Source organism: Centruroides sculpturatus, unplaced genomic scaffold (genome assembly GCF_000671375.1).
Source record: "Centruroides sculpturatus isolate CEXI.00-Female unplaced genomic scaffold, Cexi_2.0 scaffold291, whole genome shotgun sequence".
In the NCBI taxonomy this organism is placed as follows: domain Eukaryota; kingdom Metazoa; phylum Arthropoda; class Arachnida; order Scorpiones; family Buthidae; genus Centruroides; species Centruroides sculpturatus.
Window position 1 is genome coordinate 18,523 of NW_019384514.1, and position 26,328 is coordinate 44,850.

The 26,328-nt window shown below is 25.6% G+C and overlaps 1 protein-coding gene across 1 annotated transcript; it reads left to right on the top strand.

Moving 5' to 3' along the window:
- The first annotated feature begins 301 nt into the window (after positions 1-301).
- Positions 302-26,179, top strand: LOC111622527 (ancient ubiquitous protein 1-like). The gene is made up of 10 exons (XM_023364932.1): positions 302-324; positions 1,042-1,213; positions 8,156-8,252; positions 11,632-11,741; positions 17,215-17,259; positions 17,356-17,429; positions 18,751-18,926; positions 21,092-21,202; positions 21,268-21,410; positions 25,770-26,179. Exons 1-10 carry the CDS (start codon positions 302-304, stop codon positions 25,896-25,898), a joined length of 1,080 nt encoding a protein of 359 aa, XP_023220700.1. The 3' UTR covers positions 25,899-26,179.
- Positions 26,180-26,328: the final 149 nt, after the last annotated feature.

Consider the following 26,328-nt stretch of genomic DNA (forward strand, 5'->3'; position numbering starts at 1 on the left):
TAAGAGGGCCTCTTTTTAGCAGGCCAATTATGGATTCAGCCAGACCCAGAATGGGGCAGCCGGGTGGTGAGGGACAGGGCCCGACATATCCAGACAGACCACCCCCTGGAAATTTCCTGGGGATTTTTCGACCTGTTTGGAATTGATTCCAAGTCCCCCAGAGCAGTAGGTAGGCTGCTACCTTAACCGCTCAGCCATCCAGCCTATTTTTTTTTTCCCTATAGTTAGTAAGAGTATCTTTTCCTTTAATCATATGTCATCATGAACATATGAACATAACTAAAAGAAAATGAGTATGATTATGGATGAGTATGATGGATATGAGTAAAAGAAAATTGAGGAGATTGGTGAGGAATAAGATCAAACATTCAGGACAAGACCACCCATGAAAAATTCTTAGAGTTATTCTCCAGACTTGATCTCAAGTCTCTCAGAGCAGCAAGCTGACACCTTTACCATCTCAGCCATTTATATTTATTTATATCCTTATTTGAATATTATACATGCTTTTTCAGTTTTTTTTAAACATTTTATAAATATAATAAAATTTTAAAATTTCTATTTTTCTTTTTCTTTTAAATAACAGTCATGTTTAGTTATATGTTATAATGATCTATTTATATTCAACATGATGATTTTAAGTTAATATTTTGCTGTATTTTTCTAAAAAATTATGAATAATTTTTTAATAAGTTAAGCCTTAAGGTAACTATTAAATTCAATTAGATTCATTTTTCAATATAAATTGAAATATTCTTTATAGCTAATAGAATTTGAATAACTTATGAAATTAATACTTGGTTATAGTTTTTTGTATTTTTAATATAGAAATTGTAATCAAGTTTGTATTTCTATTTAGATTTGTTATGTACAGTACTGTAAAGTAGAAATTGTACTGTTGATTATAAATATGCTGTATTAATAATTCAAATTCTAATTAAATTTAAATTGTTTACTTGATATTTGTTTTAAAGAAGTAAGTGTTTTCAGAATTTCTATGTAAGTATTTGTAATAAAACAGTATAAATTTAATTAATGAAGCTTTCAATTAAAACTTTTCAGCATTACTTTAAGAATATTGTATACAATTTTGGGGATTATAATTAAAGAAGAAGGAGTTCATTTTAGAGATCCAAAAGCTACAATCTTAATTTCAAATCATGTAACAGTTTTTGATCATATTGCTATTGATTTGATATCACCATGTGTACTGGTAAGATAAATAACTTATTCAAATTTATTGAATCTTTAATTTTAAAGAAAGCATTAAATTATGTAAACTTGTCAAAAATAACATTAAGCCAAATGATTGCTTCATTTTAATTGGGCAACTTTTAAAATATGGCAATCATTTGGATTATTATTAAACATCAGGCTTTCAGATGTTTATATATGTACAAAAATAACATTATCATTAATTTAGATTTTAGACAAAATTTCATACAATTCATAATTTAATATTATGTTTAAAGAAGTGTGACATATTTTTCACAAATTATTATTATTATAAGAGATTTAAGATTATTTAAAAAAGTTTCTCCATTTTCTGTTTTATGTACTCACTTGAATGACTATTCAAGTGAGTATATTAAGTATTCAAGTAAGTATATTATTAATAATTTTTTATTTCATGATGATGAACTTTAAAAAATGCTTTATATTTTTATTTTGTATAATGTAAAAGATATAAAACTGAAATTTGTATCAAATTTACTTAAATTAATGTTGCATTTAATATCTTTTGAAATGAGTATCTCTATATTCTGCATATTTTTTCTATTGTTAAATCAGATATTCCAAAATATTTTCCATAATAAACAGTACTGTTTTTTTGCAATACTGTTTCCTCATTACTCAACCATTATTAATGTTTTAAGCAAATTGTATTCCATGTTAGGTATACCTTAATGAGGAAAAAATAAAAAAAATGAATGAAACTGATACAATATGCCAGTGTTAGTTCAGACAAAATTGATGATTGTTTTACCTTCATTAAACTAAAATTTTATCTTATTACTTTGAAGACTATAGTATTTTAGTAGTATATTCTTCAGGTTTGAAGTGAAATAAGAAAGATACAGCATGCTACTACTAGATCAGATTATAATTAAAAAAATAATGAAAAGTCACAAAATTCAACTGGTGTCTTAGTCATTTTTTTGTTTAAATCTACTCCTTTTGTTTTTTGTTGTTTTTAATGTTTTGTTATAAACATTTCAGTGACAACAATATTGTTGCTATGAAATGTTAATATCAGTCAAGAAATAACTTTATAGGACTGACAATAGTATTGTGCTTACTTTTATTTAAAGAAAATGCATTAAGAATATAATGGTAATAAAAAAAATAATAATAAAAATATTACAGTTTAAGTTCTTCTGACATTTAATACCAACATTTTTTTAATGCAAACTTCAGTTTCCATTCGTTACTTTTAAAGTGAGAAAAATTGTAATGTATATTTTTATTTTATCAGTACTTACATTTTATCTGGATTGTAAAGATTATGTATCATCATATGACTGAAATAGATTGCTCAACACAGGAGATTTTTAAATGTATTGAATGTACTGTACAGTACAGTACATCTTTGAATGAACTGAAATATTGAATATTGGCTTTCAGTTTTAAAATGTTCTTTATTTTATCAGTAAAATGAGAAATATTTTCTTGGTTTGTTTTCTGGTTATCATATTTCTTGAAAAATGTGATGATAAAATAAAAGGATTCTGTTCAGACTAAATAAATTTATTATATTTCTCCGATATTGAGTTTGTCCAATGATTTCTGATAACTATTTTTCTATCTGTTTATATAGTTTATAAATATTATGTGATGATTTGTAAACATGAATCAATATATTTATTATTTCTTATTGTATGTAATTAGGTACATAGTTTAGGTTTTACCAAAATTTATTTATTAATTTTTTTCATTTGCATTCTACATGAATATGCTATTTGTTGATTATTATTTGCTATTATGATGCAACATATTAAGTAAATAGTATAATGGAAACAATTGCCAATCCAATAGTATGTGGGCACATCAGAATGTTCCCAGTATCAGAGTCAGTTTGTTTTACAAACCAATGCTCTGATCTCATTCTCTCTCTCTTTATTATTATTATTATTATTACTGTAAAGAAATGAGAGAGATCGGAGCATCAGTTTGTAAAATAAACTGATAAACTGATGCCAATATATTGGAAATATTTTGATATGTCAGTTAGGTTTGGTAATGATTACATTTCTATAATATAAATTAATATTCCCATTTTTTTAAATCAAATGATGTTGCAAAATGTGTATAAAAGTCTGATATTTTGTAGATATATTGAAGATTTTGTTCACAGTTGAAAAATTAATATAATAATAATTTTAAATATACAGTATGCCAGCCAGGGCTGTGGAGTTGGTAGATTTTTACATGCCTCTGACTCCGACTTTTCCTTACCATCCAACTCTGACCAGGGGATGACTTGTTAACAAAGTAGGCCCAAAAATTCTGACGTCATCATGTGACCTCAGTATATAAGCTTCAATAAATATAGTTCTAATAAAGATAGAATGTAGAAACTTTTTTATTCCAAAGCTAAAATACTCCTCTAAGTAATGACATAGTCAATATATAAATATGTATTCAATAATTTTTACTTTTCTGGCTGTTATATATAACAGAGGATAAGTGTTGCAATTGGTCAAAAAATTATTCCACTCCAAATTTTTGCATTTTTGGACTCGGAACACCTCGAAATGTTGAGACATGCAAAAGATTCAGGTTTTCTTTTCCTGTATGTATGAATGTTAGACTGTATGGGAGGCACGAATTTTTTTTTTTTTTTGGAATTGGAATCAGATGGTTTAACACAGGAGTTATTAAGCTTCAAAGTGGTTGAACTAAATCGGTTGGTACACATTCTAATATCTGTGTGTACAGAAAAAACCCTGAATGATTTTGCAATTCTGTACGTTTCAAGGCTTCAAATGTTCAAAAGAGTAAAAATCTGGGAAAGTCATTTTTTGACTGATAATCATTCTTTTCCTTTGTTATATATAGGCCTATACTGTATAACTGCTGGGAAAGTAATAATGATGAAGATTCTGATTATTTTTTAAAAATACAAAATAAAACGATTTTAAAAAACTAATTAATTTAAACATTAAAATTTGACATATCTACTGAATATATATATTCACATTTATTGACTTGTTTGATGATGGCAATGGTATTTGGTAAGCATGTATGAATAAAAATAGTAAATATATTTGTACACAAACAAATTAGTTTAATAAAAATGTTGTACATAATACATGAGTATATTGGGTAATATACATAAGTATACAGATACATTAAACTAAGCCAAGAATAAGAAATATAACATTTAGACTGGTAAAGAAAAAAGGTTGCTTATTTTATCATGTTGATTAATTTATTATTTTTCATTTGTTATAAACTGAATTACTCCCTACAAAAAAAATCACTTCTATTAACCCATAGGATTTTAATATAAAATTAAATAGAATACATCAGTTATAAAATTTAATTAGGTAAATTTAAAGTTTGTAAATTGTAAAAATATTTGAAATTTGAATTCAAATCAAATGTAGAATAAGATAGAATGAACATTCTAAATGGAACACATATAACTAACCTGAAACAGGGCAGTCAAGTTGTTTGAAAACATTTGTTGTTTTTAAGATATTACTGGAAGAAAACTAAGGTTACTGAGGTGATTTATATTTATCTTCTATATAGTTTTCATGTGTTTTGATGCTGGCTGATTAGTGATTATGCCAATATTCCACTTACTACAATCTTTCAATTGGAAAATTATTGTTCAAGTAGCTTATATGAAATTATAAAATAATCTCATAGGACGAACAGAATGAAAGAAACATCTAAATATGCTGTTTAAGTAGAACTAGAAGTAACTAGTATGTCAATACTTACAGGAATGGTGAAAAGGTTTAAATATGTTCTATTGTTTTTGTGTTAAACTCTAATTTTGAAACATTAATTTATGTAGTGATCAGAATCAAGACTCCCACTGAGCTCTACATAAATTAATGTTACGGTTACATAATAACTTTTTGTTGTACTTTTATGAAATGAAACTTCACATTTATTAATATTGTTTTAAGTTTGGAAATATGAAGTTTGCAATATTACCATAATTATGATTTGAAAAAATATATTAATTTGTTGTTAGTTAATTCTAAAGATATTCACAATTTTAAATCAAGTTGAAAATTCATAAAAATATATTTTGAGTCCATAGATTCATTTGTTCATATTCATAATGACTTATTTGTAAGTGTGTGATTATTCCAGAAAATTTTGTTTTTTCTAGTAATATTTTTTCATTAATAATTTTAGTTTATTAAAAATTATTAATATGCTATTTTGAAATATATTACAAATATTTTGTAATGTAAATAGATTTTATGTTTCTTTTTCATTATGGTAATTATTTAAAAAGAAAAAACTGGATTCTCTTAGTAATTATTTTTTTAATATTTGAAATTGTTTTCTATCATAGTTTAGTAACTATTATTAAAAAGTGAATTGTAAGGAATATAAAAATGTGTTATGAAGCTATAAAAATACTTTTATTAGAAAATAATATTTTGTTTTCTGATTTATAATTTCAGAAATTTATAAGGCATGCATAGTTTTTTTTATAACATTTATGCTCAGTGAGTTTAAAGATTAAAGTTTGCATTTTACCCGGGATGTCAAAAATTAAAAAACTAGAAATAATAATGTTTTGTTTTTCTTACGAAATATTGTTTAATGTATTTAAATGTATTTGAGTTTAGGGGAAAAAGTGCAGTAATACTGGAGAATTTATTTCAAGTTATTCTAGATATAAATTCTTAACAGAAATGCAATAAACTAAACTAACTGTTGTAATATAATGAAATTTTTGAAATAATATTTAAATCTCTATAATAATAATTTGCATATAATATAACTTCAAAAATTTATTTTATCATCATACTTGGTAAGTTTAATCATTTCATATAAAATCAGCAACACATTTAGTTTTTTATTTTATTTTAAAATTTATTAAACATGAAATAAGTGATTTTGATCAATAACATGGAATAAGTGAATTTGATCAATAAGTGAGATAAATGAAATTTTACTTCTTTTTGATAATTTTAAGAATAATAACTTTCAAAACTCAAAGTTTTCTTTAAATTTTTCTTTAGTTCAAATTTATTAAACTATTAATTTTGACTTTAGTTAATGTGGAAAATTTGTTCTGAATTAATTTCAGCTGATATGCTAAATATCAGATGAAATTAATCATTTGGGGCATATTGTTGAAATATTACAACTTATTTTTTTGTATGTGAAAAAACATTATCAAACAACTTATACTGAAAAATTTTATAACTTTAGATGATATCACATCAGAATTAATCAATAAAAAGAAAGAGGAAATTTTTCTTTAAGTATCAAACATCTATTATAAATGACATAAAATGTAGAATAAATGCCAGCTGGTTCTTTTGATAAACTTAATCTTATTGTCTTCAGGCAATCAAACAGAACAAAACTGAAATTTCAAAAATGATCACTTTGAACAATCTTAAGTCACACATACACAATCACATTCCTTGTATCTAAAAACTTAATTCAAGAAAATTTGATAACAATATTCTGTGTAGATTATTATATATTTTCAAGATTCAATAAATGAACATTATTTGTTGAACTTGTCTTTACCATACAATAGACATTTTACAGGTGGAAACATTAGTTTTCCTTCAGTTTTTTTTAGTTTAAATATGACTTTGAGGAAGTAGTAAATAATTACTGTGACCACATATGTCATTGTAGTCAGGGCAAACACAAGAAAAAAGAGAAGACATCAAAGTTAGAAATGCTAAGTGAAAATTTGTATTATAGGGACTATTCGGTTGCTTATTATTTATTTCTTAATGAATTAAGAAGTGAGAATGTAGATTTTAATAATTTTTAGGGGATTTCAGTTGCTAGTTTTAATGAAGTTTTAAATTGTTTTACTCCCTTAATAAAGAAAAAAGATACAGTAATGAGAGTATCTATCTCACTTCAGGTATTTTTATATTATTATTTAATCTTTATCATGTACTCATGGTAAAAATTATCATGTAATGATATTTTAATTTTTAGATGATTCTTTTACTAATCTTTCTTACTTATATGGAATCCTGAAGTAAGCCAAGCTTTAAAAAATTTTTTTAATAAGAGTAAATAATAATTCAGGTTATAAAAAATTTATTATATGCTCACAATATAATTAATACAGTTTATAAAATTGATTTTTTTTCTGACAAATTAGGTAAACTTTTCTATAGTTATCTATTGAAACATTACATAAAATGTCAGATATACTGTATTTTTGTTGCATATAAATATATCTTTAAAAGAAGTCAGAGATTTTAATAAGAGATAGATATTTTTAGAACATACCAATTCCATTTTTAGACCAAAAACAAAAATAATAAAGAACAAAAAGAACAAAGAAGAAATTTAGATTCAAGTGGTGGCACATTTCAAACGACATAAACTCCTCCTCAGGAATGTGTGTTATTTGGATATAAATTTGTGTTTTCTTTGATTAGAAGATAAGTAATTAATATTTTTAGGGAAATCATTTATCATAATTAAAAGAGAAATTATATTCAAAAATTAATATTCCTGAACAATATGTGTTGTTTGGAATTTGCTGTTACTTGAAACTTCATAATTTTAAGCATTTTTGTCTTTTTATTATTTGAATTCTTTTGTAAATCTTTCAAGAACAATTTTTATATTTAAAATTAATTAAAATGAAAATTAAGAGAATTTTAATAAATTAGAATAATTAAAAATTAAAGGAAAACTTAAAATTTTGATATGCTAAATATACAGTTAAATTATGTGAGAAGACATTATGTTATATAAAAATACACAGAATTTTAATTAAAAGTTTTAACTCAAAGTTATAGTGAATGATTGTGATTTACTTCATTTTAATTATTAAAAATTTATTTATTTACTTTATGAATAACATATTAAATGAAATATTATACATTATTATATAATTGATATAATCATAATATAAAATCATTTAAAAATTTACTTGGAATTGATGTTTAATATTTTGCTCATATTGCAGTCAGTAACTTGGGAATTGCCACAATTTTTGCAATATGTATTAGGTTTCAAAAAGCACGAAAGATCAGGTGAATATCTTGATAGCAGTCATCGTAAGGGTAAGAATGAATTTATTTAATAGATGAAATAGTAATACCATCTTAATCTAGGTTAAGTAATAAAATAGTTATTTTTAACACATATAATTATTAATAAATAAAAATATATTATGAAAGTAACACTAAAAATTTATATACAAGTATATAGAGTGAAATGTAATAATAATCGTATAAAATTTATGTAATTATTTACTCTTTCTTGTTTTTTGTTTTCTTTCTACTCTGCATACATTAAGAGGGGATATTTTTCATATTTATCATAAGTTTAGCATGATCAATAATAGGGTAGCCTATTTGGAATAAAATATAGTAGATATTTTTTGTGGATGATATGGAAAGAATTCAATATTAAACATGTAGCATCTTTATATATATTGACAATGATATGATCATGTTTTGAATGTTGATTTCTTTTTGGTATACATTAATTTCTTAAATTGTTTTAATGAACAATTTTTTAAATTATTGCTATTGATAATTATTTTTATTAGTAATAATTATCTTTTGCATTTATTAGTTGCATTTTAGAATTAAAAAAAGAAGTTTTTATTTGGAAACCTTTGAGAAATCAATGCAAGTGAAAGATGTAACAGTTATAGGCAAAATTTATCTGTAACTTTATGTATCTTTTTCAATATTACATAAATAAATATTTTCAAAGTTTCGAAATAAAATCTTCCTTCTCAGTTTATCCATTTTAATGAACTAACCTATTCTTAGTTTTAATATACTTTAAAAAGTATTGTTAATGCCATGGGCATCTACAGAGGGGGAAATGGAGCACTTTGTACCTTCATGGATCAAGTAAAATATTCCACAAATTACAACTATGAAAGTGATTGAGATATCTAACCTTGATCATGGGACACTTTGATGCAATACTGTATTCTGTAATCCAGAAGTGGCCAACAAGTTAATTGTGATCAACTAGTTTATCAGTGTATCATTTTTGGTTGATCACAGAAAGCATGGCTCTATTAAAGTGCAGAAAACATGATAATTTTGATAGGAATATTAAATCCACATCTTTTATGGAGAAATCTTTTAGCTATTTGCTGAGTTGGTAATGGTTATAAGGTATTTATGAATGGGTATAAAGAAGTGCTCTTTGTGTTGAAGGTCATTGCTAGGTTATGTTATTTTAATAATTATTTTGTTGTGCCCTAAACACTTTTAGTTAGGTGCAAAATTAATGAGCCAAAGAGGAACAAAATTTATGACTTGGGTGACAAAAGAAGTAAAATTATTTTTATGATAAAAAAATAAATTATTATGTTTAATTTAAGTTTAGTGCATTTACTAAAAGGAGATAATCTGGAATTCATTGGCTACTGCACACACATTCATAAAATTCAAATTTATCACCCCATTAGCTATCAACCTACCTTACATAGGCTATTAAGCAATGACAGAGATAAATTTGACTTGTTGCAAAAATCAGACAATATATGCCATACCCTTAAAACATTGTCTCTCCAGGGAAACAATCAAATATATTGGAGCTACCACAAGAATGCTCAAAACATGTCTACAAGAACATTAAGAAGACATACAAAATAATAGGTACACTATAGAAGTGGCTAAAAGAGTCCTGGACCATAATTTTGAATTCCTCTGGCCCCACACAGTAATCCTTAAACAGTGTCAGGCTAGGAGAGCATTATTCCTACAAGACACATTTTATATCTCCTTCCTCCTTCCGTGTTAACAGCGCTATCCTCAAAGTTCTCAATCTATGGAGAATGTTATTTAAGTGTGGGGGCCGAGGGGGGAGAAATAAAAAAAAACTCGACGAACGATAATATGTGATATGTATCGTCATCGTCTCCCTTGCCGTTTGGATTGCCGAGCGGTAACAATCAACGACATGTGGAAGCAGTTGAGTCAGAGATAGATGCTTCGTTTACAAACAACACAACCGTTTATTAAACACGAAAGAAGCTTACAAGATTTCCGCGATCTTGGAAGTTCTGCGGCGGCTGCGGCCTCTGGGTCTTCCTCTCCTTTCCAAGATAGTCCCATTTTGAAGGAGTGTCCCTTGTTCGCGAATGAACCATTCCATCACGTCTCGACGACTCCGGGACGATGCGGTCGACTTCCGTTGATGGAAAGATGTCGATCCGAGGTCGGGAGATGGAGACGAAGATGGGTGCGAGACACACACACAACAACAGATCCGTCACTTGGAACTTTCGGGAGAAGAAGCCGTCGCGTCCTCGAATTTCCGGGGTTTTATCTGTTTTCTCTTAGATTCCCCTTTCCGATTGGTCTCCCGTCGTCACCTGATGACAATTCGAAACCTTTCGGGGCGCGGGAGAGGTCAAAATCGAAGTTTAATTCAATCTCCAACCGGAAATGGTCGACGGACTTACCTTCTTCTATTGTTTTAAAGTTAGCGTCGCGTTTTCATATAATAAAAATCTATTTCTAACTACTAAATATTTTTTCTCTAAAACAATTATTTTCCGCGAATTTTAGTGAGGGTTTGGACCTGTCCAGAGCCTCACATAAGGGGCTAAAATTGTAGAACTACAGATTGATATAAAAGAGCATTTTAATATATCTCATTTTGTATTAATGAATAGACAGGTTGCAGCCAAAGTTTTCATCTCTAAAACATAAATGTCAAACATCAAGCCCTATCTTGTAAGCTGCGCTTGACATTTGACATTCACGTTTTAGAGATGAAAACTTTGGTCGCAACCTCTCTATTAACAAAATATTTATTATGTTTATTTTTTAACAATTTTTTAATCTTTATTATAACTTTACTACATTCCATGAGTGTGCAGCTGAACCTGTTTTTTTAAAAATTTGCCTGTTACCTTCCAATCTTATTTAAATATTAAAAAATCTTGTTCGATTTGAATATAAAACAAATCAGCCTGAAGAGGATAGTCATAAACTATTGAAAGTACTTGGAAAGTATGAATAAAGTGTTGATTTTAATGCCACAAAACAGGGTATGTTATTTTAAATAAAAATCTTGATGTGAATTGCACCATTTCTTTTCATCTCTGGAATGCTAATTACTGTGCATTAAATAAGTATAAGTATGTTTTGGAACAAAATTTTATTAGGGTAGCTAATTAAGCTATTATACAAGAACAGAGATGTGAAGTATCATTGGTGTGTTTAACTCATGAAAGTCAATTCCCACCCCACTGTAAGTTGGCCAGGCCTGCTATAATCTATTTATGAAAAAATCCCAAAAAAAGTAACTAACTAAATAAAAAGTTATTGATGTAATTATTTGTCTCCAATTTTGCCCTCCTGGAAAATTTTCTGTGGATGCCCATGATTTATACTAATCTTTCAAGTGAATAAATTTTGTTTTTTAATTTTTAATAAAAATTTAAAATTTGTGGCTCTTTTTTAGATTCCAAGAATTCTGTTCTCATCTTTCCTGAAGGAGCAACAACAAATGGGCAAAGAGGTCTCTTAAAATTTGTAAATTGGCCAATTTCTTCAAATGAATATATACAACCTGTAAGTAAGCTTAAATAGAATATATATATATACACATATATTTACATTCTAGTAAACTTCAGTACATATATTACATGTACTGAATATGTAATTATTAAGATATAATTATATATATGATTTTCATAGCTATATATGATGGTTAAAAATCTTTTAAGATTTTTGGCCATTTTGTTTGTCAATTGATTAAACTGGTAACATACCAAAACAAATCATCATCATCATCATCAATAAACTTTATTGTATTAGGATTATTCCATTACATCAGGGGTATACAGTCTTTACATAACCACCATAACATTACAGTACTCTTCTTTTAATTTTAAAACAAATTAACCCATAGATAACATTATATAAATTAATTAAATTAGTCAAAAATTTTTATTTAATTATTAACAGAAACCAACTTCTCTGTTATTATCAGTTAGATTTTTGTAATCTTACAANTAACCACCATAACATTACAGTACTCTTCTTTTAATTTTAAAACAAATTAACCCATAGATAACATTATATAAATTAATTAAATTAGTCAAAAATTTTTATTTAATTATTAACAGAAACCAACTTCTCTGTTATTATCAGTTAGATTTTTGTAATCTTACAATACTTTACTATAAAACAATAAATCTTTGTATCAAAACAAATCAATTTTAAAACAAATAAGAAACATTTATAAGATATAGAAAAAATTAATAGCAGCATTATAAACTATATACAATGTTGATTCTTTGATACAATCAGCAAAATGAATAATTTTAAATCATTTCTTTACTGGAACCACGTTGATATATCCATTAACTAACACAAATGACCAAAATCATTTTTATTATGCAAGTTTCCAAGTATTTACTCAATTCTTCTACAGATGTATTTTGGTTGACATGCTCATCTGGAGAATGCTACGTTAATTAATGAGCATATCAACTGAAATGCATTCATAGAAGAGATCAATGAATAAGTGGCAAACTTTTATATTAAAAATGATTTTAGACATTTGTGTTAATTAATTTTAATTATTACAAATTTAAATGATATCTATGTACTTGAAGATAAAGATAAATCTAACCTAATTCTGATTACAACAAATTTAGTTCTATAAATGTATTTTAATATAAATATTTTGAGATATGTTCTGATAATATAAATATTTTACAAGAAGCAAATTCTGTTATTTACATACATAAACTAATTTACATACTGAATTCATAAAATTCAGTTTATGTAATAGTCTGAATGAATACATCAATACAAATTAAATTTTAAGGACTGTGTGCTTCCTTATTTATCAATATATTTTATTAAAAACTAGCAGATAAGCCTGGCATTGCTCAGGCAAAAAGTAACAATAGCGAAAATTAAGATTATTAGATTATAGCTGACCTTACTCATTTTCACCGGGTGCAAGAATTAGGTTCATTCTCTTCTGAGACTAATTATAGAATTTTAGATGGGTCTAAAAATATGTTTGATTTCCCACAAAAGTGCAAAAAACTGCATCTAAAATAGTACAGTAGAATCTGAGTTCACGGTAATCTTTAACACTCTCCCTCTGCTCCCATGGGGGAATTTTGAAAAATCTNCAGATCATTACTTGAAGAATAAAATATTACTTCTGTTTCTGTACCATTATGTGGATCTATTAATTTCTCTGTTCCTGAACTTCCAGAACATCATAATTTTGAAGTAACCAGTAATCTCTACGTTTTTTCTTGTCAGTCACTCTAGCTGTCTTCACTTCTCATATAAATCATAACAACTTTTTATGAGTTAGAAAGGAACTATTATCTTTTACATTACACTCACTTAGAAGTGATTCATACCTTGCTTTCATAATCTCTTTCTTATCCATTTCACAAAAAGAAATTATACAAAAAATGGTTTAAAAAACATAAGTAGAAAAATTTTACAATTGTCTGAGCACTGAGCAAAACTGGAAAGAAACAACTGATAATTTCACTAAATATCCCAAATCCTGATATGTATATGATGTCTAACTTCTACCTCTGGTACCAAATTACTTAGTATCTAATTATTAATAATGGCAAATTTATAGTTTGATTATTTAAGGTGATTGTTTAGTTGAACTGATAACTTGAATGGACTACATCAACAGTAGTTGGGATGGCTCCAACTCATTATCTTTATCATTGATATATTCCCTGAACTTCTTAAACAAAAACAATTTTTATTCCATATTTTAATGATGCAGTGATCGTTATTTTATGTAATACCTAGTTAAAGTATAGAATGCCAGAACATTATACATTTTAATGGGCCTGTTTAAGTATTCTAATAACTAGATATTCTATAGAATAACAGATTGTAGACTTTAATGGTAACATATACATTAAATTAAAGCATTTATAATAGCTTCTAATTGTCTATATAACTGCCTACTTTAAATTTTATTTGTGTTTAAGAAATAGTTATTAAATAATAATAAAAAAATCACTATTTCTTGTTTTAAAAATAAAATGTTTTGATTATAATAATAATATATATGAATTAATTTTAATTTTTAGATTTGAAACTGGGTGGGATGAATTCAGTCTTGTTTTCTACTTTCCTTTTGGATTATGTTTAGTTATTGTACGCATCATCATCAGTTTACTATTGTTTATTATTGCAAATATACTTCCACGGCTATCTACTGTTCGATGGTAAGTATTGTATTTATATTAATTTAATATATTAGTTTTCTCTAGAATAAGTATATCAATATTTTTATCATATTTTAAATTTTTTCAGTTTTATGAAATGATAAAAAAAAAAAGCACAAAATTGCAAAATCAGCCAAAAATTGCAGTAATTATAGTTTGATTATTGAATAATTTAATAAAATAAATATTAGTTTTTTAAACTGTTTGTTAAGAAAGCCAAAAATAAGAAAAATAAGAATTTGTTCAAAATGTTTTCAGCCAACTTAGCTAACTTCATTCAAACATGTTCAACAAGTTGAGTTATATAATAGAGCATAATATTTTCTGTATTATGTTCTAAATTATATAAATCTATTATTTTAAAATTGATATTTTGTAGTAAAAAATTTCATAAATACATAATTCTTTATAAATATTCATTTCTTTTCTCTTTTTTTTAAACTCTTTCTGCCCTACGGGCACTAAGAGGGCCTCTTTTTAGCAGGCCAATTATGGATTCAGCCAGACCCAGAATGGGGCAGCCGGGTGGTGAGGGACAGGGCCCGACATATCCAGACAGACCACCCCCTGGAAATTTCCTGGGGATTTTTCGACCTGTTTGGAATTGATTCCAAGTCCCCCAGAGCAGTAGGTAGGCTGCTACCTTAACCGCTCAGCCATCCAGCCTATTTTTTTTTTCCCTATAGTTAGTAAGAGTATCTTTTCCTTTAATCATATGTCATCATGAACATATGAACATAACTAAAAGAAAATGAGTATGATTATGGATGAGTATGATGGATATGAGTAAAAGAAAATTGAGGAGATTGGTGAGGAATAAGATCAAACATTCAGGACAAGACCACCCATGAAAAATTCTTAGAGTTATTCTCCAGACTTGATCTCAAGTCTCTCAGAGCAGCAAGCTGACACCTTTACCATCTCAGCCATTTATATTTATTTATATCCTTATTTGAATATTATACATGCTTTTTCAGTTTTTTTTAAACATTTTATAAATATAATAAAAATGTAATTATATTTTTCAGATTTTTTAAATACAGATTATAATGTATCAAAAAACTAAATAGTAATAGAGAAATTTACATTCACGGTATGAATTTCATGTAACCTTCAAAGTTGTTGAATGCTATAGAAAAGTCATCTGCACTTAGAGATGATTTCTAGTCAAGAACACTTGTTTTTCAACTTTACTTAATTTATTATTTTGATATTTGATCCATATATTTTAATTTTGGAACAACTTTAAAATTTCAAGAAAGCAATGTTATATTATACCATTTAGACAATTAAGGGAAAATTTGAGCTATGCAAACATAATATCTGAGACATTTGATTTTATGTTTTCCAAAACTTTATTTTTAGTAATTGAAAATTAATGTCATGATAATATGTAAAACAAAACAAAAAATCATTCATTGTTTGTATACTTTTTCTGACAATTCAAATATTGTTTTCCATTTAAACTTAATATCAGTTTATTGCCAGATAAATTACAAAATAAGTAATTGATATAAAACAGTTCTTATATAACAGATAATTTTTGAAATTATATTTTGTATGTGAAGTAGTTGGACAAATTTTGGATAAAATGTTTTTCACCCTTTTCACACAACTGAAAAAAATTTAAATTTTTAGTCAATAAAAAAAATGAACAAAGATATTAACTAAATGTTAGAAATTATACAAATTACTCATTTTCATTTTTTATTCTAGAATTGTTCAGCTTTTTTAAAAAAACATATCATCATTCNACGTTAATTAATGAGCATATCAACTGAAATGCATTCATAGAAGAGATCAATGAATAAGTGGCAAACTTTTATATTAAAAATGATTTTAGACATTTGTGTTAATTAATTTTAATTATTACAAATTTAAATGATATCTATGTACTTGAAGATAAAGATAAATCTAACCTAATTCTGATTACAACAAATTTAGTTCTATAAATGTATTTTAATATAAATATTTTGAGATATGTTCTGATAATATAAATATTTTACAAGAAGCAAATTCTGTTATTTACATACATAAACTAATTTACATACTGAATTCATAAAATTCAGTTTATGTAATAGTCTGAATGAATACATCAATACAAATTAAATTTTAAGGACTGTGTGCTTCCTTATTTATCAATATATTTTATTAAAAACTAGCAGATAAGCCTGGCATTGCTCAGGCAAAAAGTAACAATAGCGAAAATTAAGATTATTAGATTATAGCTGACCTTACTCATTTTCACCGGGTGCAAGAATTAGGTTCATTCTCTTCTGAGACTAATTATAGAATTTTAGATGGGTCTAAAAATATGTTTGATTTCCCACAAAAGTGCAAAAAACTGCATCTAAAATAGTACAGTAGAATCTGAGTTCACGGTAATCTTTAACACTCTCCCTCTGCTCCCATGGGGGAATTTTGAAAAATCTCTTAGTGTACATTCTCATGAAATTTTGTAATCCTAACTGTGTACAAAATTTCAACTTTCAACTGCTAACCGTTTTGGCTCTGCACTTATTATTATTATTATCAACCCATCTCAATTATATATATATATAGATATGGTTATATAAGATGAGAATATAATTATGATGAGATGTGAATAAAAATATAATGAAAAAATATGATTATCCAAATATGACAATAATTTCTATTTATGATTATAATAATTTTTAAATAATTAGAAGTAAATTAATACGTTTTTAGTTATATATTAAAAATGATAAATCAGAAATAGTAAAATTTTTAAAATCAATTTAATTAGTGATTTGTTATATTATCACATATTTGACAATTTGTTATTCTTTCAGATTATTCTTAAAGTATATAGACCTGCAGGTGTAAATATTTCTCCGGTAAGTGTTATACTATTTTAATTAATATATAATTGTTTAATTTATTTAATAATGGAAATTTTTGTGATTAATTAAATTATATGATTTTTCTTCCAGTCCATAATTGGTAGTTCTTGGTACTCAGATTTATTCTGGATGTTTTTTGTTCCTTTCACCTGGTTTGATATAAAGTAAGTGTGATATAAAAACAGTGGTTAAGGATTTTACTTTTAATAATACCTACTAGCTTTTTTGCAGACATTTTTTACCAAATTGATTTACTTACTTGTGTTTCCATGCTACATGCCATCTAGCTAATCATGCAAAAATTTTGGTGAAAAAAAATTTTTTTCACTTATCACAGGCCCTGAAAAAATCACTGCCTTAAGCATGAGATCATATACAATTTTCTTTATTGTCACATGATTACATGCATAAATCAGAAATTTTTCTGTGTAACAACATCATTTTTGGGGACCTGACATTATCAAAAATGACAATATGGAGGTTTTGCATGATTGCTGCAAGAGGTATTCATGACATTAGAGATGTTTGTCAGCTATATTTTAAATTATTGAAGGTCATAGTGCACCAGGCTATCTTACAGAGACAAGCATTCAAGGTCACTAACTTGCAAATCTTTATGTCAGGCATAAAGATTTGCAAGTTGGTGACCTTGAATGCTTGTCTCTGTAAGATAGCCTGGTGCACTATGACCTTCAATAATTTAAAATTCAGAAATTCATGAATGCAACAAATAATTTTATACATTTATATTTTCAATGAAATGCATTTGTTAATTATTAATTTATTTTGATGTTAATTTCTTAAGCCTAAAGAAAAGACAACTAATTTTATAACAGTAATAGCACAATATTTTAATATTTATCTTATACGTTAAATAATTATAGAAAATTATTCATCATAACAGAAAAATATTTAAAAAGTTATATCACAAATATTTATGTTCTGCTATATTGTAGTATTTTGTAAATTCTAGAAAATTTAAATTATTCTGAAGAGTTAAATTTTGTAAATATAAATATGAAATTTGAAATTTTCAAATTTTAGATCACAATAAATATAATATTCAATGAGGCATTTCATAGAAATATAAATCTGAAATATTGTATATACAGTACTTATATAGGTATTTAAATATATATAAGTGTTTTGAGAGATTCAGACAATTCACAAACATATATATAGTTAAGAATAAAGCAGTAATAGTTTTATATTCAACTGATATGTATTTGGATTTCTAATTATCTGCTGCAAAATTTATATGGCCAAATATGAACACATTAATTTAGATATATTAATTAGTAACATATGAATGATTTGCATAAGTACTTAACAAATCTATATGTATAATTGATTTCTCAAAATATATTTACTTATATGGCAGTTATTTAAATGTAACAATAATTTTATTGATTTTTTTTTTAAATAAAGAAAATGTTGTTGTTATTAATTAAAATATGTAATAATGTTTGGTAATATTTATTTTAGATATCTTCCAGTAATGATCAGAAAAGATGAACAATTTTCTGAAGAATTTAGTTTGAGTGTTCAAACTATCATGGCTCAGGAATTAAATGTTATTCCCACTTCATATACTGTTAATGACAAAAATGATTATGCAAAACGTTTACTTACTGCTCAAATAATTCCTCAACAATCAAATGGTATGAAATTATATATTCTGAATAGTTTAAAATTGAATATTTTAATATATTACATAATTTTAAAATTTAACAGGGTGCTTTATTTTACACTGTAAATTAAATTTAAGTTGGTTAAATTTAAGTAATTGTACATTTTTTCTTTTTTATTTTAAGCGATATTTTTTTATTTTTGTATTTATATTGTATTTTTACTTCATATTCTTTTTAATTGTATATTATATTTTTATTTTTATATATGTCTCAAATTATGTAGTTATGAATAGAATTTAAAAATTGTAGTAACTTGTTTTCTAATAAATTTATTCAGAAAGATTAATATAAATGATATTTTTATTAAATATGTTAAATAAAAATTACAATTTTTTCAAAACAAATTGTATTAAAGAAATGAAAAATTAATAGACTTGCAATGTATATTTTATCATGAGTAGAAATTAAAAAAATGTAATTATATTTTTCAGATTTTTTAAATACAGATTATAATGTATCAAAAAACTAAATAGTAATAGAGAAATTTACATTCACGGTATGAATTTCATGTAACCTTCAAAGTTGTTGAATGCTATAGAAAAGTCATCTGCACTTAGAGATGATTTCTAGCCAAGAACACTTGTTTTTCAACTTTACTTAATTTATTATTTTGATATTTGATCCATATATTTTAATTTTGGAACAACTTTAAAATTTCAAGAAAGCAATGTTATATTATACCATTTAGACAATTAAGGGAAAATTTGAGCTATGCAAACATAATATCTGAGACATTTGATTTTATGATTTCCAAAACTTTATTTTTAGTAATTGAAAATTAATGTCATGATAATATGTAAAACAAAACAAAAAATCATTCATTGTTTGTATACTTTTTCTGACAATTCAAATATTGTTTTCCATTTAAACTTAATATCAGTTTATTGCCAGATAAATTACAAAATAAGTAATTGATATAAAACAGTTCTTATATAACAGATAATTTTTGAAATTATATTTTGTATGTGAAGTAGTTGGACAAATTTTGGATAAAATGTTTTTCACCCTTTTCACACAACTGAAAAAAATTTAAATTTTTAGTCAATAAAAAAAATGAACAAAGATACTAACTAAATGTTAGAAATTATACAAATTACTCATTTTCATTTTTTATTCTAGAATTGTTCAGCTTTTTTAAAAAAACATATCATCATTCTCTACATTAAATTATCTCATTAGCAAATTAGCAAATACTGTCGACAAAATAAACAGTTCAAAATAAAAATTAATATATAATGGAATAATTTCGTTATTTCTTTTTATCATTTTCATATTGAATATAGAATAGAACATTGAAATCAAGTTGATGTTGAAATTTAAATATCTGAAAATTACATAAAAGTATATATTTATTAGTTCTTTATCATAAGTTAAAAGTATTAAAATTGAAATTAGTTCATTATTTGATTTTTATTTTAAATTTGTATATTGTTAATGCTGTCTACTAATGAGATTGCACTTTTCAAGTTAAGAACAAGTTTTCATTTTAGTCACATTAAATTAAAGAAATAAATGTCATGATTTTGTAAAAAGTGATCACGACATTTCTTTCCTTAATGTAAAAATGATGATTTAAAATGTTTAAATAATAATCTCTGCTATTAAATAAGAAATATTTATTTTTTAAATATTTTCTTATATTCTGTATAAATAGTGAAAGTGAAGTAATTAAATTATTATTTTATAATTTAACTTTATTTTTAAAATTAGCTGATCAAAAATACTTTCAATTATATTAGTTTTATATATTTTAATTAAAAACTAATAATATATAGTTTATGTGTATAATAGAAATCATAATCAAAATCATATTACCAAACACAAGTCTAGACATTGGATTATGTCTACATTTAATTTGAAATATATTTAATTTTTATCTGTAATTGGGATATTAGCGAGGAGAATTTTTATTAGAGAGTTTCAAAAATGTGAAAAAGAGAATATCAAATTTTTTGTTATTTTCATTTTACTAATGAAAAATTCAGGAATCAGTATTTTACATAGTTTCTGAAAGCAGTAATTTCTTTTTAAAATTGAAATTATTTTAAATATTTTTAATCAATAATCAAATATTAAATATAATAATTGTATATTTAAATTAGATGATATATCATATTAGCAATATTGTTTTTCAGTTTCTTCCAGAACGGTTCATACTTATCCAAATACAAATCTTAATATTATGTCTCAACAAGTGAAGGAAGTTTTGCCATATGTGCCTATAAATGTTATTGAACAGGATTTAGGTAAGAAATGGATTCAGAATTTTCAAGAAATTTTTACTGAAAATAATTATTCTTCTGTCTTGTAGCTGTAACAGGCAGTATCAGTTTGACGATTAATCGAATTTTAGAAGGTAATGTTCTTTATATTCCTGAACCTGAAATTTCTGGCGAATCAAAGCCAACACAATCAACAGCTTCTCAATCTTCTAAAAATAATTTGAGTTCACAAGTAAGTATAAAGTTTAAAAAATATTAAAATATAATAATAAAAAAATATATTGTGCACATTACATTTGCAAGCTAACTTTTTTGGGTTTTGTAAAATAGGGTTTGCATTAGATTTGATGGTGCATCAGAATCAAGAAAACACACTAATTAAAACAGTTATGCTTTTATTATAGAATTTATATCTTGTATTTATACAGCATCATATTGCAAAAGATTTTTAAATTTACCTTTTGATACTCTTAAATGTTAAAACGATTAAAGGAAAATATTCGATATATAAAAGTGAAAATACAGCTATATAAACAAACTTATCAAAGAAATTTTTACAATATATTTTCAAAAGCCAAATAATCACTGGATTTTATCGGGCTATTTTTCCATAGTTATATTTAATTAATTACCAAATAAAATGTCTGGAAGAAGCAATCAGACTGGAGGCTTGGATAGTGTAACTGACAAAGCATCCACATGGTAAGTGGGAGTTTGGGGTTCAAGTCCCACTCTGGGCTGATTTATTTTCTTCCAGAACATTCTAAATTATATAATAAATATTAATTTAATTATAATTATTAAATTTAATAAGAGATGGTGCATAACGCCTTCCAGTGACTTCTGCATCTAGTGGCAAATTATTTAATAATTACTTAAATATAATCACAGAAAAGTAGCCAAATGTAATCCAGTAGTTGTTTGGCTTTACAAATTTATCAAATTTTGTGTTGTTTGTTTACAATATATTTTCATTATTATCTTTGCTACCCTAACAACAATGAATTTTAAACATTTTTAAAAAAACATCAATCAGCTAATATACACAAATTAGATTATTTGAACTACAGTATTTAAGTTCATTATTTGAGCACTTAAAATATTTGTTAAATTTATTAATGTTTTACTGACATTAATTTAAAAAATTCTTCCAGTAAATTTTTAACAAATTGTATTTACTAATTTTTGAATAAAACCAAAACATAATATAAATAAAATCTGTTTAAAACTTGGTCTTTTGGAGTCTAAGTATTTATTACATTTATATAATAACTAGCTGTTACCCGCAACTTCGTCCGCGGAGGTTTTGCAAGCAAACCACATTTACATTCAATATTTCAATAACCATAGTAATTGTTATATAACACCTACCGCTGAAGAGAATTGCTAAGAATCAAACAAACTATCTTCAATTTGATCAATTTTCTGGAACATTTACAATCATTCTATAATCGAACCAATATGCAATAACAAATTTGAATTTAAAATGGATCGAACATTTTTAATTAAAATCGAAATAGATAAAAATATTTATAACAATGTCTGAAATGTTATCAATTTAATACACCTAAGTACTCAACGAAGACTAAACATAGTTGAAAACAAAAAATCGTATCTAAAATAGTACAGTAGAAGCCGNAAACTCAATGTTTCTTATGATTAGTTTGGTTAGGACAATTAGGTTTATAAAATTTTTATTATTATTTACTTTATAGAATTATTATTACATACTAAATAATAAATTGCAACACTGATGTGGATGACCTAACTCTGATGCTTTGTGTTGTTTTGTAACACAAAAGTGAACAGGGACAGAACCCTAATATATTAATATAGAGGTATGAATTAAAAGTTTCCACACAAAACAGATAACTGAAGGAACATACTTGTGATGCATATTTACACACATCATCAGATCTCAAAGTGACAACAAATGTTAACATACAGTATGTTTGCCATGAGTGGGAGGAATGCATTTAATATATGTGTGTTCAATTAAATAAGAGACTGCATAATAAAAAATGAACTGTGTCAATGTAAGATACTTTTGAGTTGCTCCTTACTTACAGTTATAACTAAAATTAATAATTTAAGAAATAATGTAAATTAATTTTGTTTATTAATCAAAAATGTTGTTAAATTTTATTTTTTACTTAAGTTATTATTTATTATATTTACATAAAAATTGATATTGGCATAACCTAAAATATTTCATTCATATTGAAAATATATGAATTTTCTTTAAAAAAATTTAAATATAGTAATCAAATATAATGATGATAAATTTGTCTCTTCACTCACTGACATGAAATATTGGAATAGAAACATATTTTTTTTTTGAAAGAACAAAATGGTACAATTGAAATGGACATCAAGTATGTTTGCACAAAACTGAAATCTAAAAAGTGTAAAATATTGTATAATAGTGAGGTTGTGGCCAAAGTTTTCATCTCTAAACCGTGAGCATCTAGCACCACTGTCTTGTAAGCGACATTCGACATTCACGTTTTAGAGATGAAAACTGTGGCTGCAAGCAACCTTGATATTCTATGAGTCATAGAACTTCATACCAGTGTGTTTGATTAATTTAAGTGTCATTGCCTAATTTTAAAGATATTTATTATTTTGCTCCACATCATTTTAATTTATATTTTCTTCATTTTTACAATTGATTATTTTTTATTAAAAATTTTAAATAATATTTTAAATTACTTGATGAATATGTATATAAGTAATAATATTTATATAAAAAATTATTACCATAATTTGACCGTGCTGAAATGTTCATAAAGTAAATAGTAAAAAAAAATAAAAACACTGTGTTTTCAGTATTATCAGTTCTTAATAATGAGAAGAAATGCTCATGCAAGTATTTTCAACATTTACAAACATGACTTCCTCAAGCAAAAAGAACATATTCAAGAATGTTAATATAAATTTTTAAAAATTGTAATGTTAACACATTCTAGTTGGAACAAAATTAGGAAATTTGAATAGCTTGGAATCATTATCAAATTCAAACACAAGGTACGAATTGGTGCGCACATAGAAAGATAACCATGTAGAATTGAGAATAGTGTTATTTATTATGGTCAAATGAACTAAAGCCAAGAAGCAACACTTGTGACTTCAAATTAATCTTTTATGGGTATGAATAGTTGGGAGCTTTAGCATAGTTTATTACAGGGTTCTAGTTTTTCAATGAATAAAACTTCCCAGATAAAAATGATTTTGTGGTCCATACATTGCACTAGGAGGGTAGTTTCATTTTGAGCTGGTATAAAGTTGTGCTCTATTACTTTTTTAGCAAGTTTCATAGTATATTTCTTGTCTCATATATCACCCTGGTGCTCAAATATGTAGTTATGTAGTTTTCTTGTTTTGGTCCCAATGTGTATCACTGTTTTGATGCATTAAGGGAACTAGATAAATGCCCAGTTTTTCTAATGTGAAAAAAACCATCCCTGCCATTACATAGGATTCTATGCAAGTTCATTTGTGATTTTATTGGGAGTTGGAGCCTAAATTTTCTAAACTACCTTGCAATGCATAAAGAAACAGATCCAAAATAAAGAATAGTTGGGCTTATGAAAGAGATCCTTCTTCTCTTCAACTAAAGTTGTGGGAGGTAAAAGTGATTGTTGTACAATGATATTGATGTATTTAAACTTTTCATCAAGTATCCTGCATTACATAAGGCTGTAACAACAATGTGCAATTCCTAATGTACAACATTTCAGAGGAGGGAATTAAATAAGCTGTATGAACAAATACTGCAATAGCATTATTTATATGCATAGGAACTTGGAATTAGCATGTATGATAAGAGGACAATAGCTCTAATTTGTGATGTACCGGTACATCATAGTAAATGCCAGTAGGCAATGTATTTATTGTAACATCTAGAAAATGTATCTTGGTATCTTTTCCACTTTCTATTGTGAAATTAATTGAAGTCTATACTTTTGATAAATATACAAATTGTGATAGCACATTCTCTGTTTCATTTTATGCCAACAAAACATTGTCAACGTATCAAATGTATAATTGTGGATATTGGGATATGAAGGAAGCAGAAAATGCTGTAAACTCAATGTTTCTTATGATTAGTTTGGTTAGGACAATTAGGTTTATAAAATTTTTATTATTATTTACTTTATAGAATTATTATTACATACTAAATAATAAATTGCAACACTGATGTGGATGACCTAACTCTGATGCTTTGTGTTGTTTTGTAACACAAAAGTGAACAGGGACAGAACCCTAATATATTAATATAGAGGTATGAATTAAAAGTTTCCACACAAAACAGATAACTGAAGGAACATACTTGTGATGCATATTTACACACATCATCAGATCTCAAAGTGACAACAAATGTTAACATACAGTATGTTTGCCATGAGTGGGAGGAATGCATTTAATATATGTGTGTTCAATTAAATAAGAGACTGCATAATAAAAAATGAACTGTGTCAATGTAAGATACTTTTGAGTTGCTCCTTACTTACAGTTATAACTAAAATTAATAATTTAAGAAATAATGTAAATTAATTTTGTTTATTAATCAAAAATGTTGTTATTTCAGTTTCCTTCAGTTGCACCTAAAACATTTGGTAAAACACCTGAGGAAAGAATGATGTCATATCAAGAGAGAAAAAGACTTCTTATCAGCAATGCGCGGAGAAGGTATCTTCAGAAACATGCTGCTATTTAAATAAAGGATGTGATTCATTTGAAGATATGAAACATCTAAAAATAAAAATAAAGTCTAGAATTGGATTTTTAATAATTTGTATCAAATCAAAGTTGTTATTTTATTTTATTCCCTATTTGGCTTTCATTATTAGACTTGTCTGAATATACAATATGAATACATATATTGAATATATATATATATATATTTTTAGTGAAAAAATAGAAAAATTTCCCATACAGATTGTCAGATCTTGAAATTTCCGTTAATATTTATATTTAAAAAAAGTAATCATTCACAAATTAAAACAAAAACTATATATAAATGTGTATATATATATATTTGTACTTCTTGGAATTAGTATTGCTAATAAAATTTATAAATTAAAATTTTTATAACTCTGTAAATGAATTGATCTATTTATCATAGATGTAATATTAAGAAAATAATA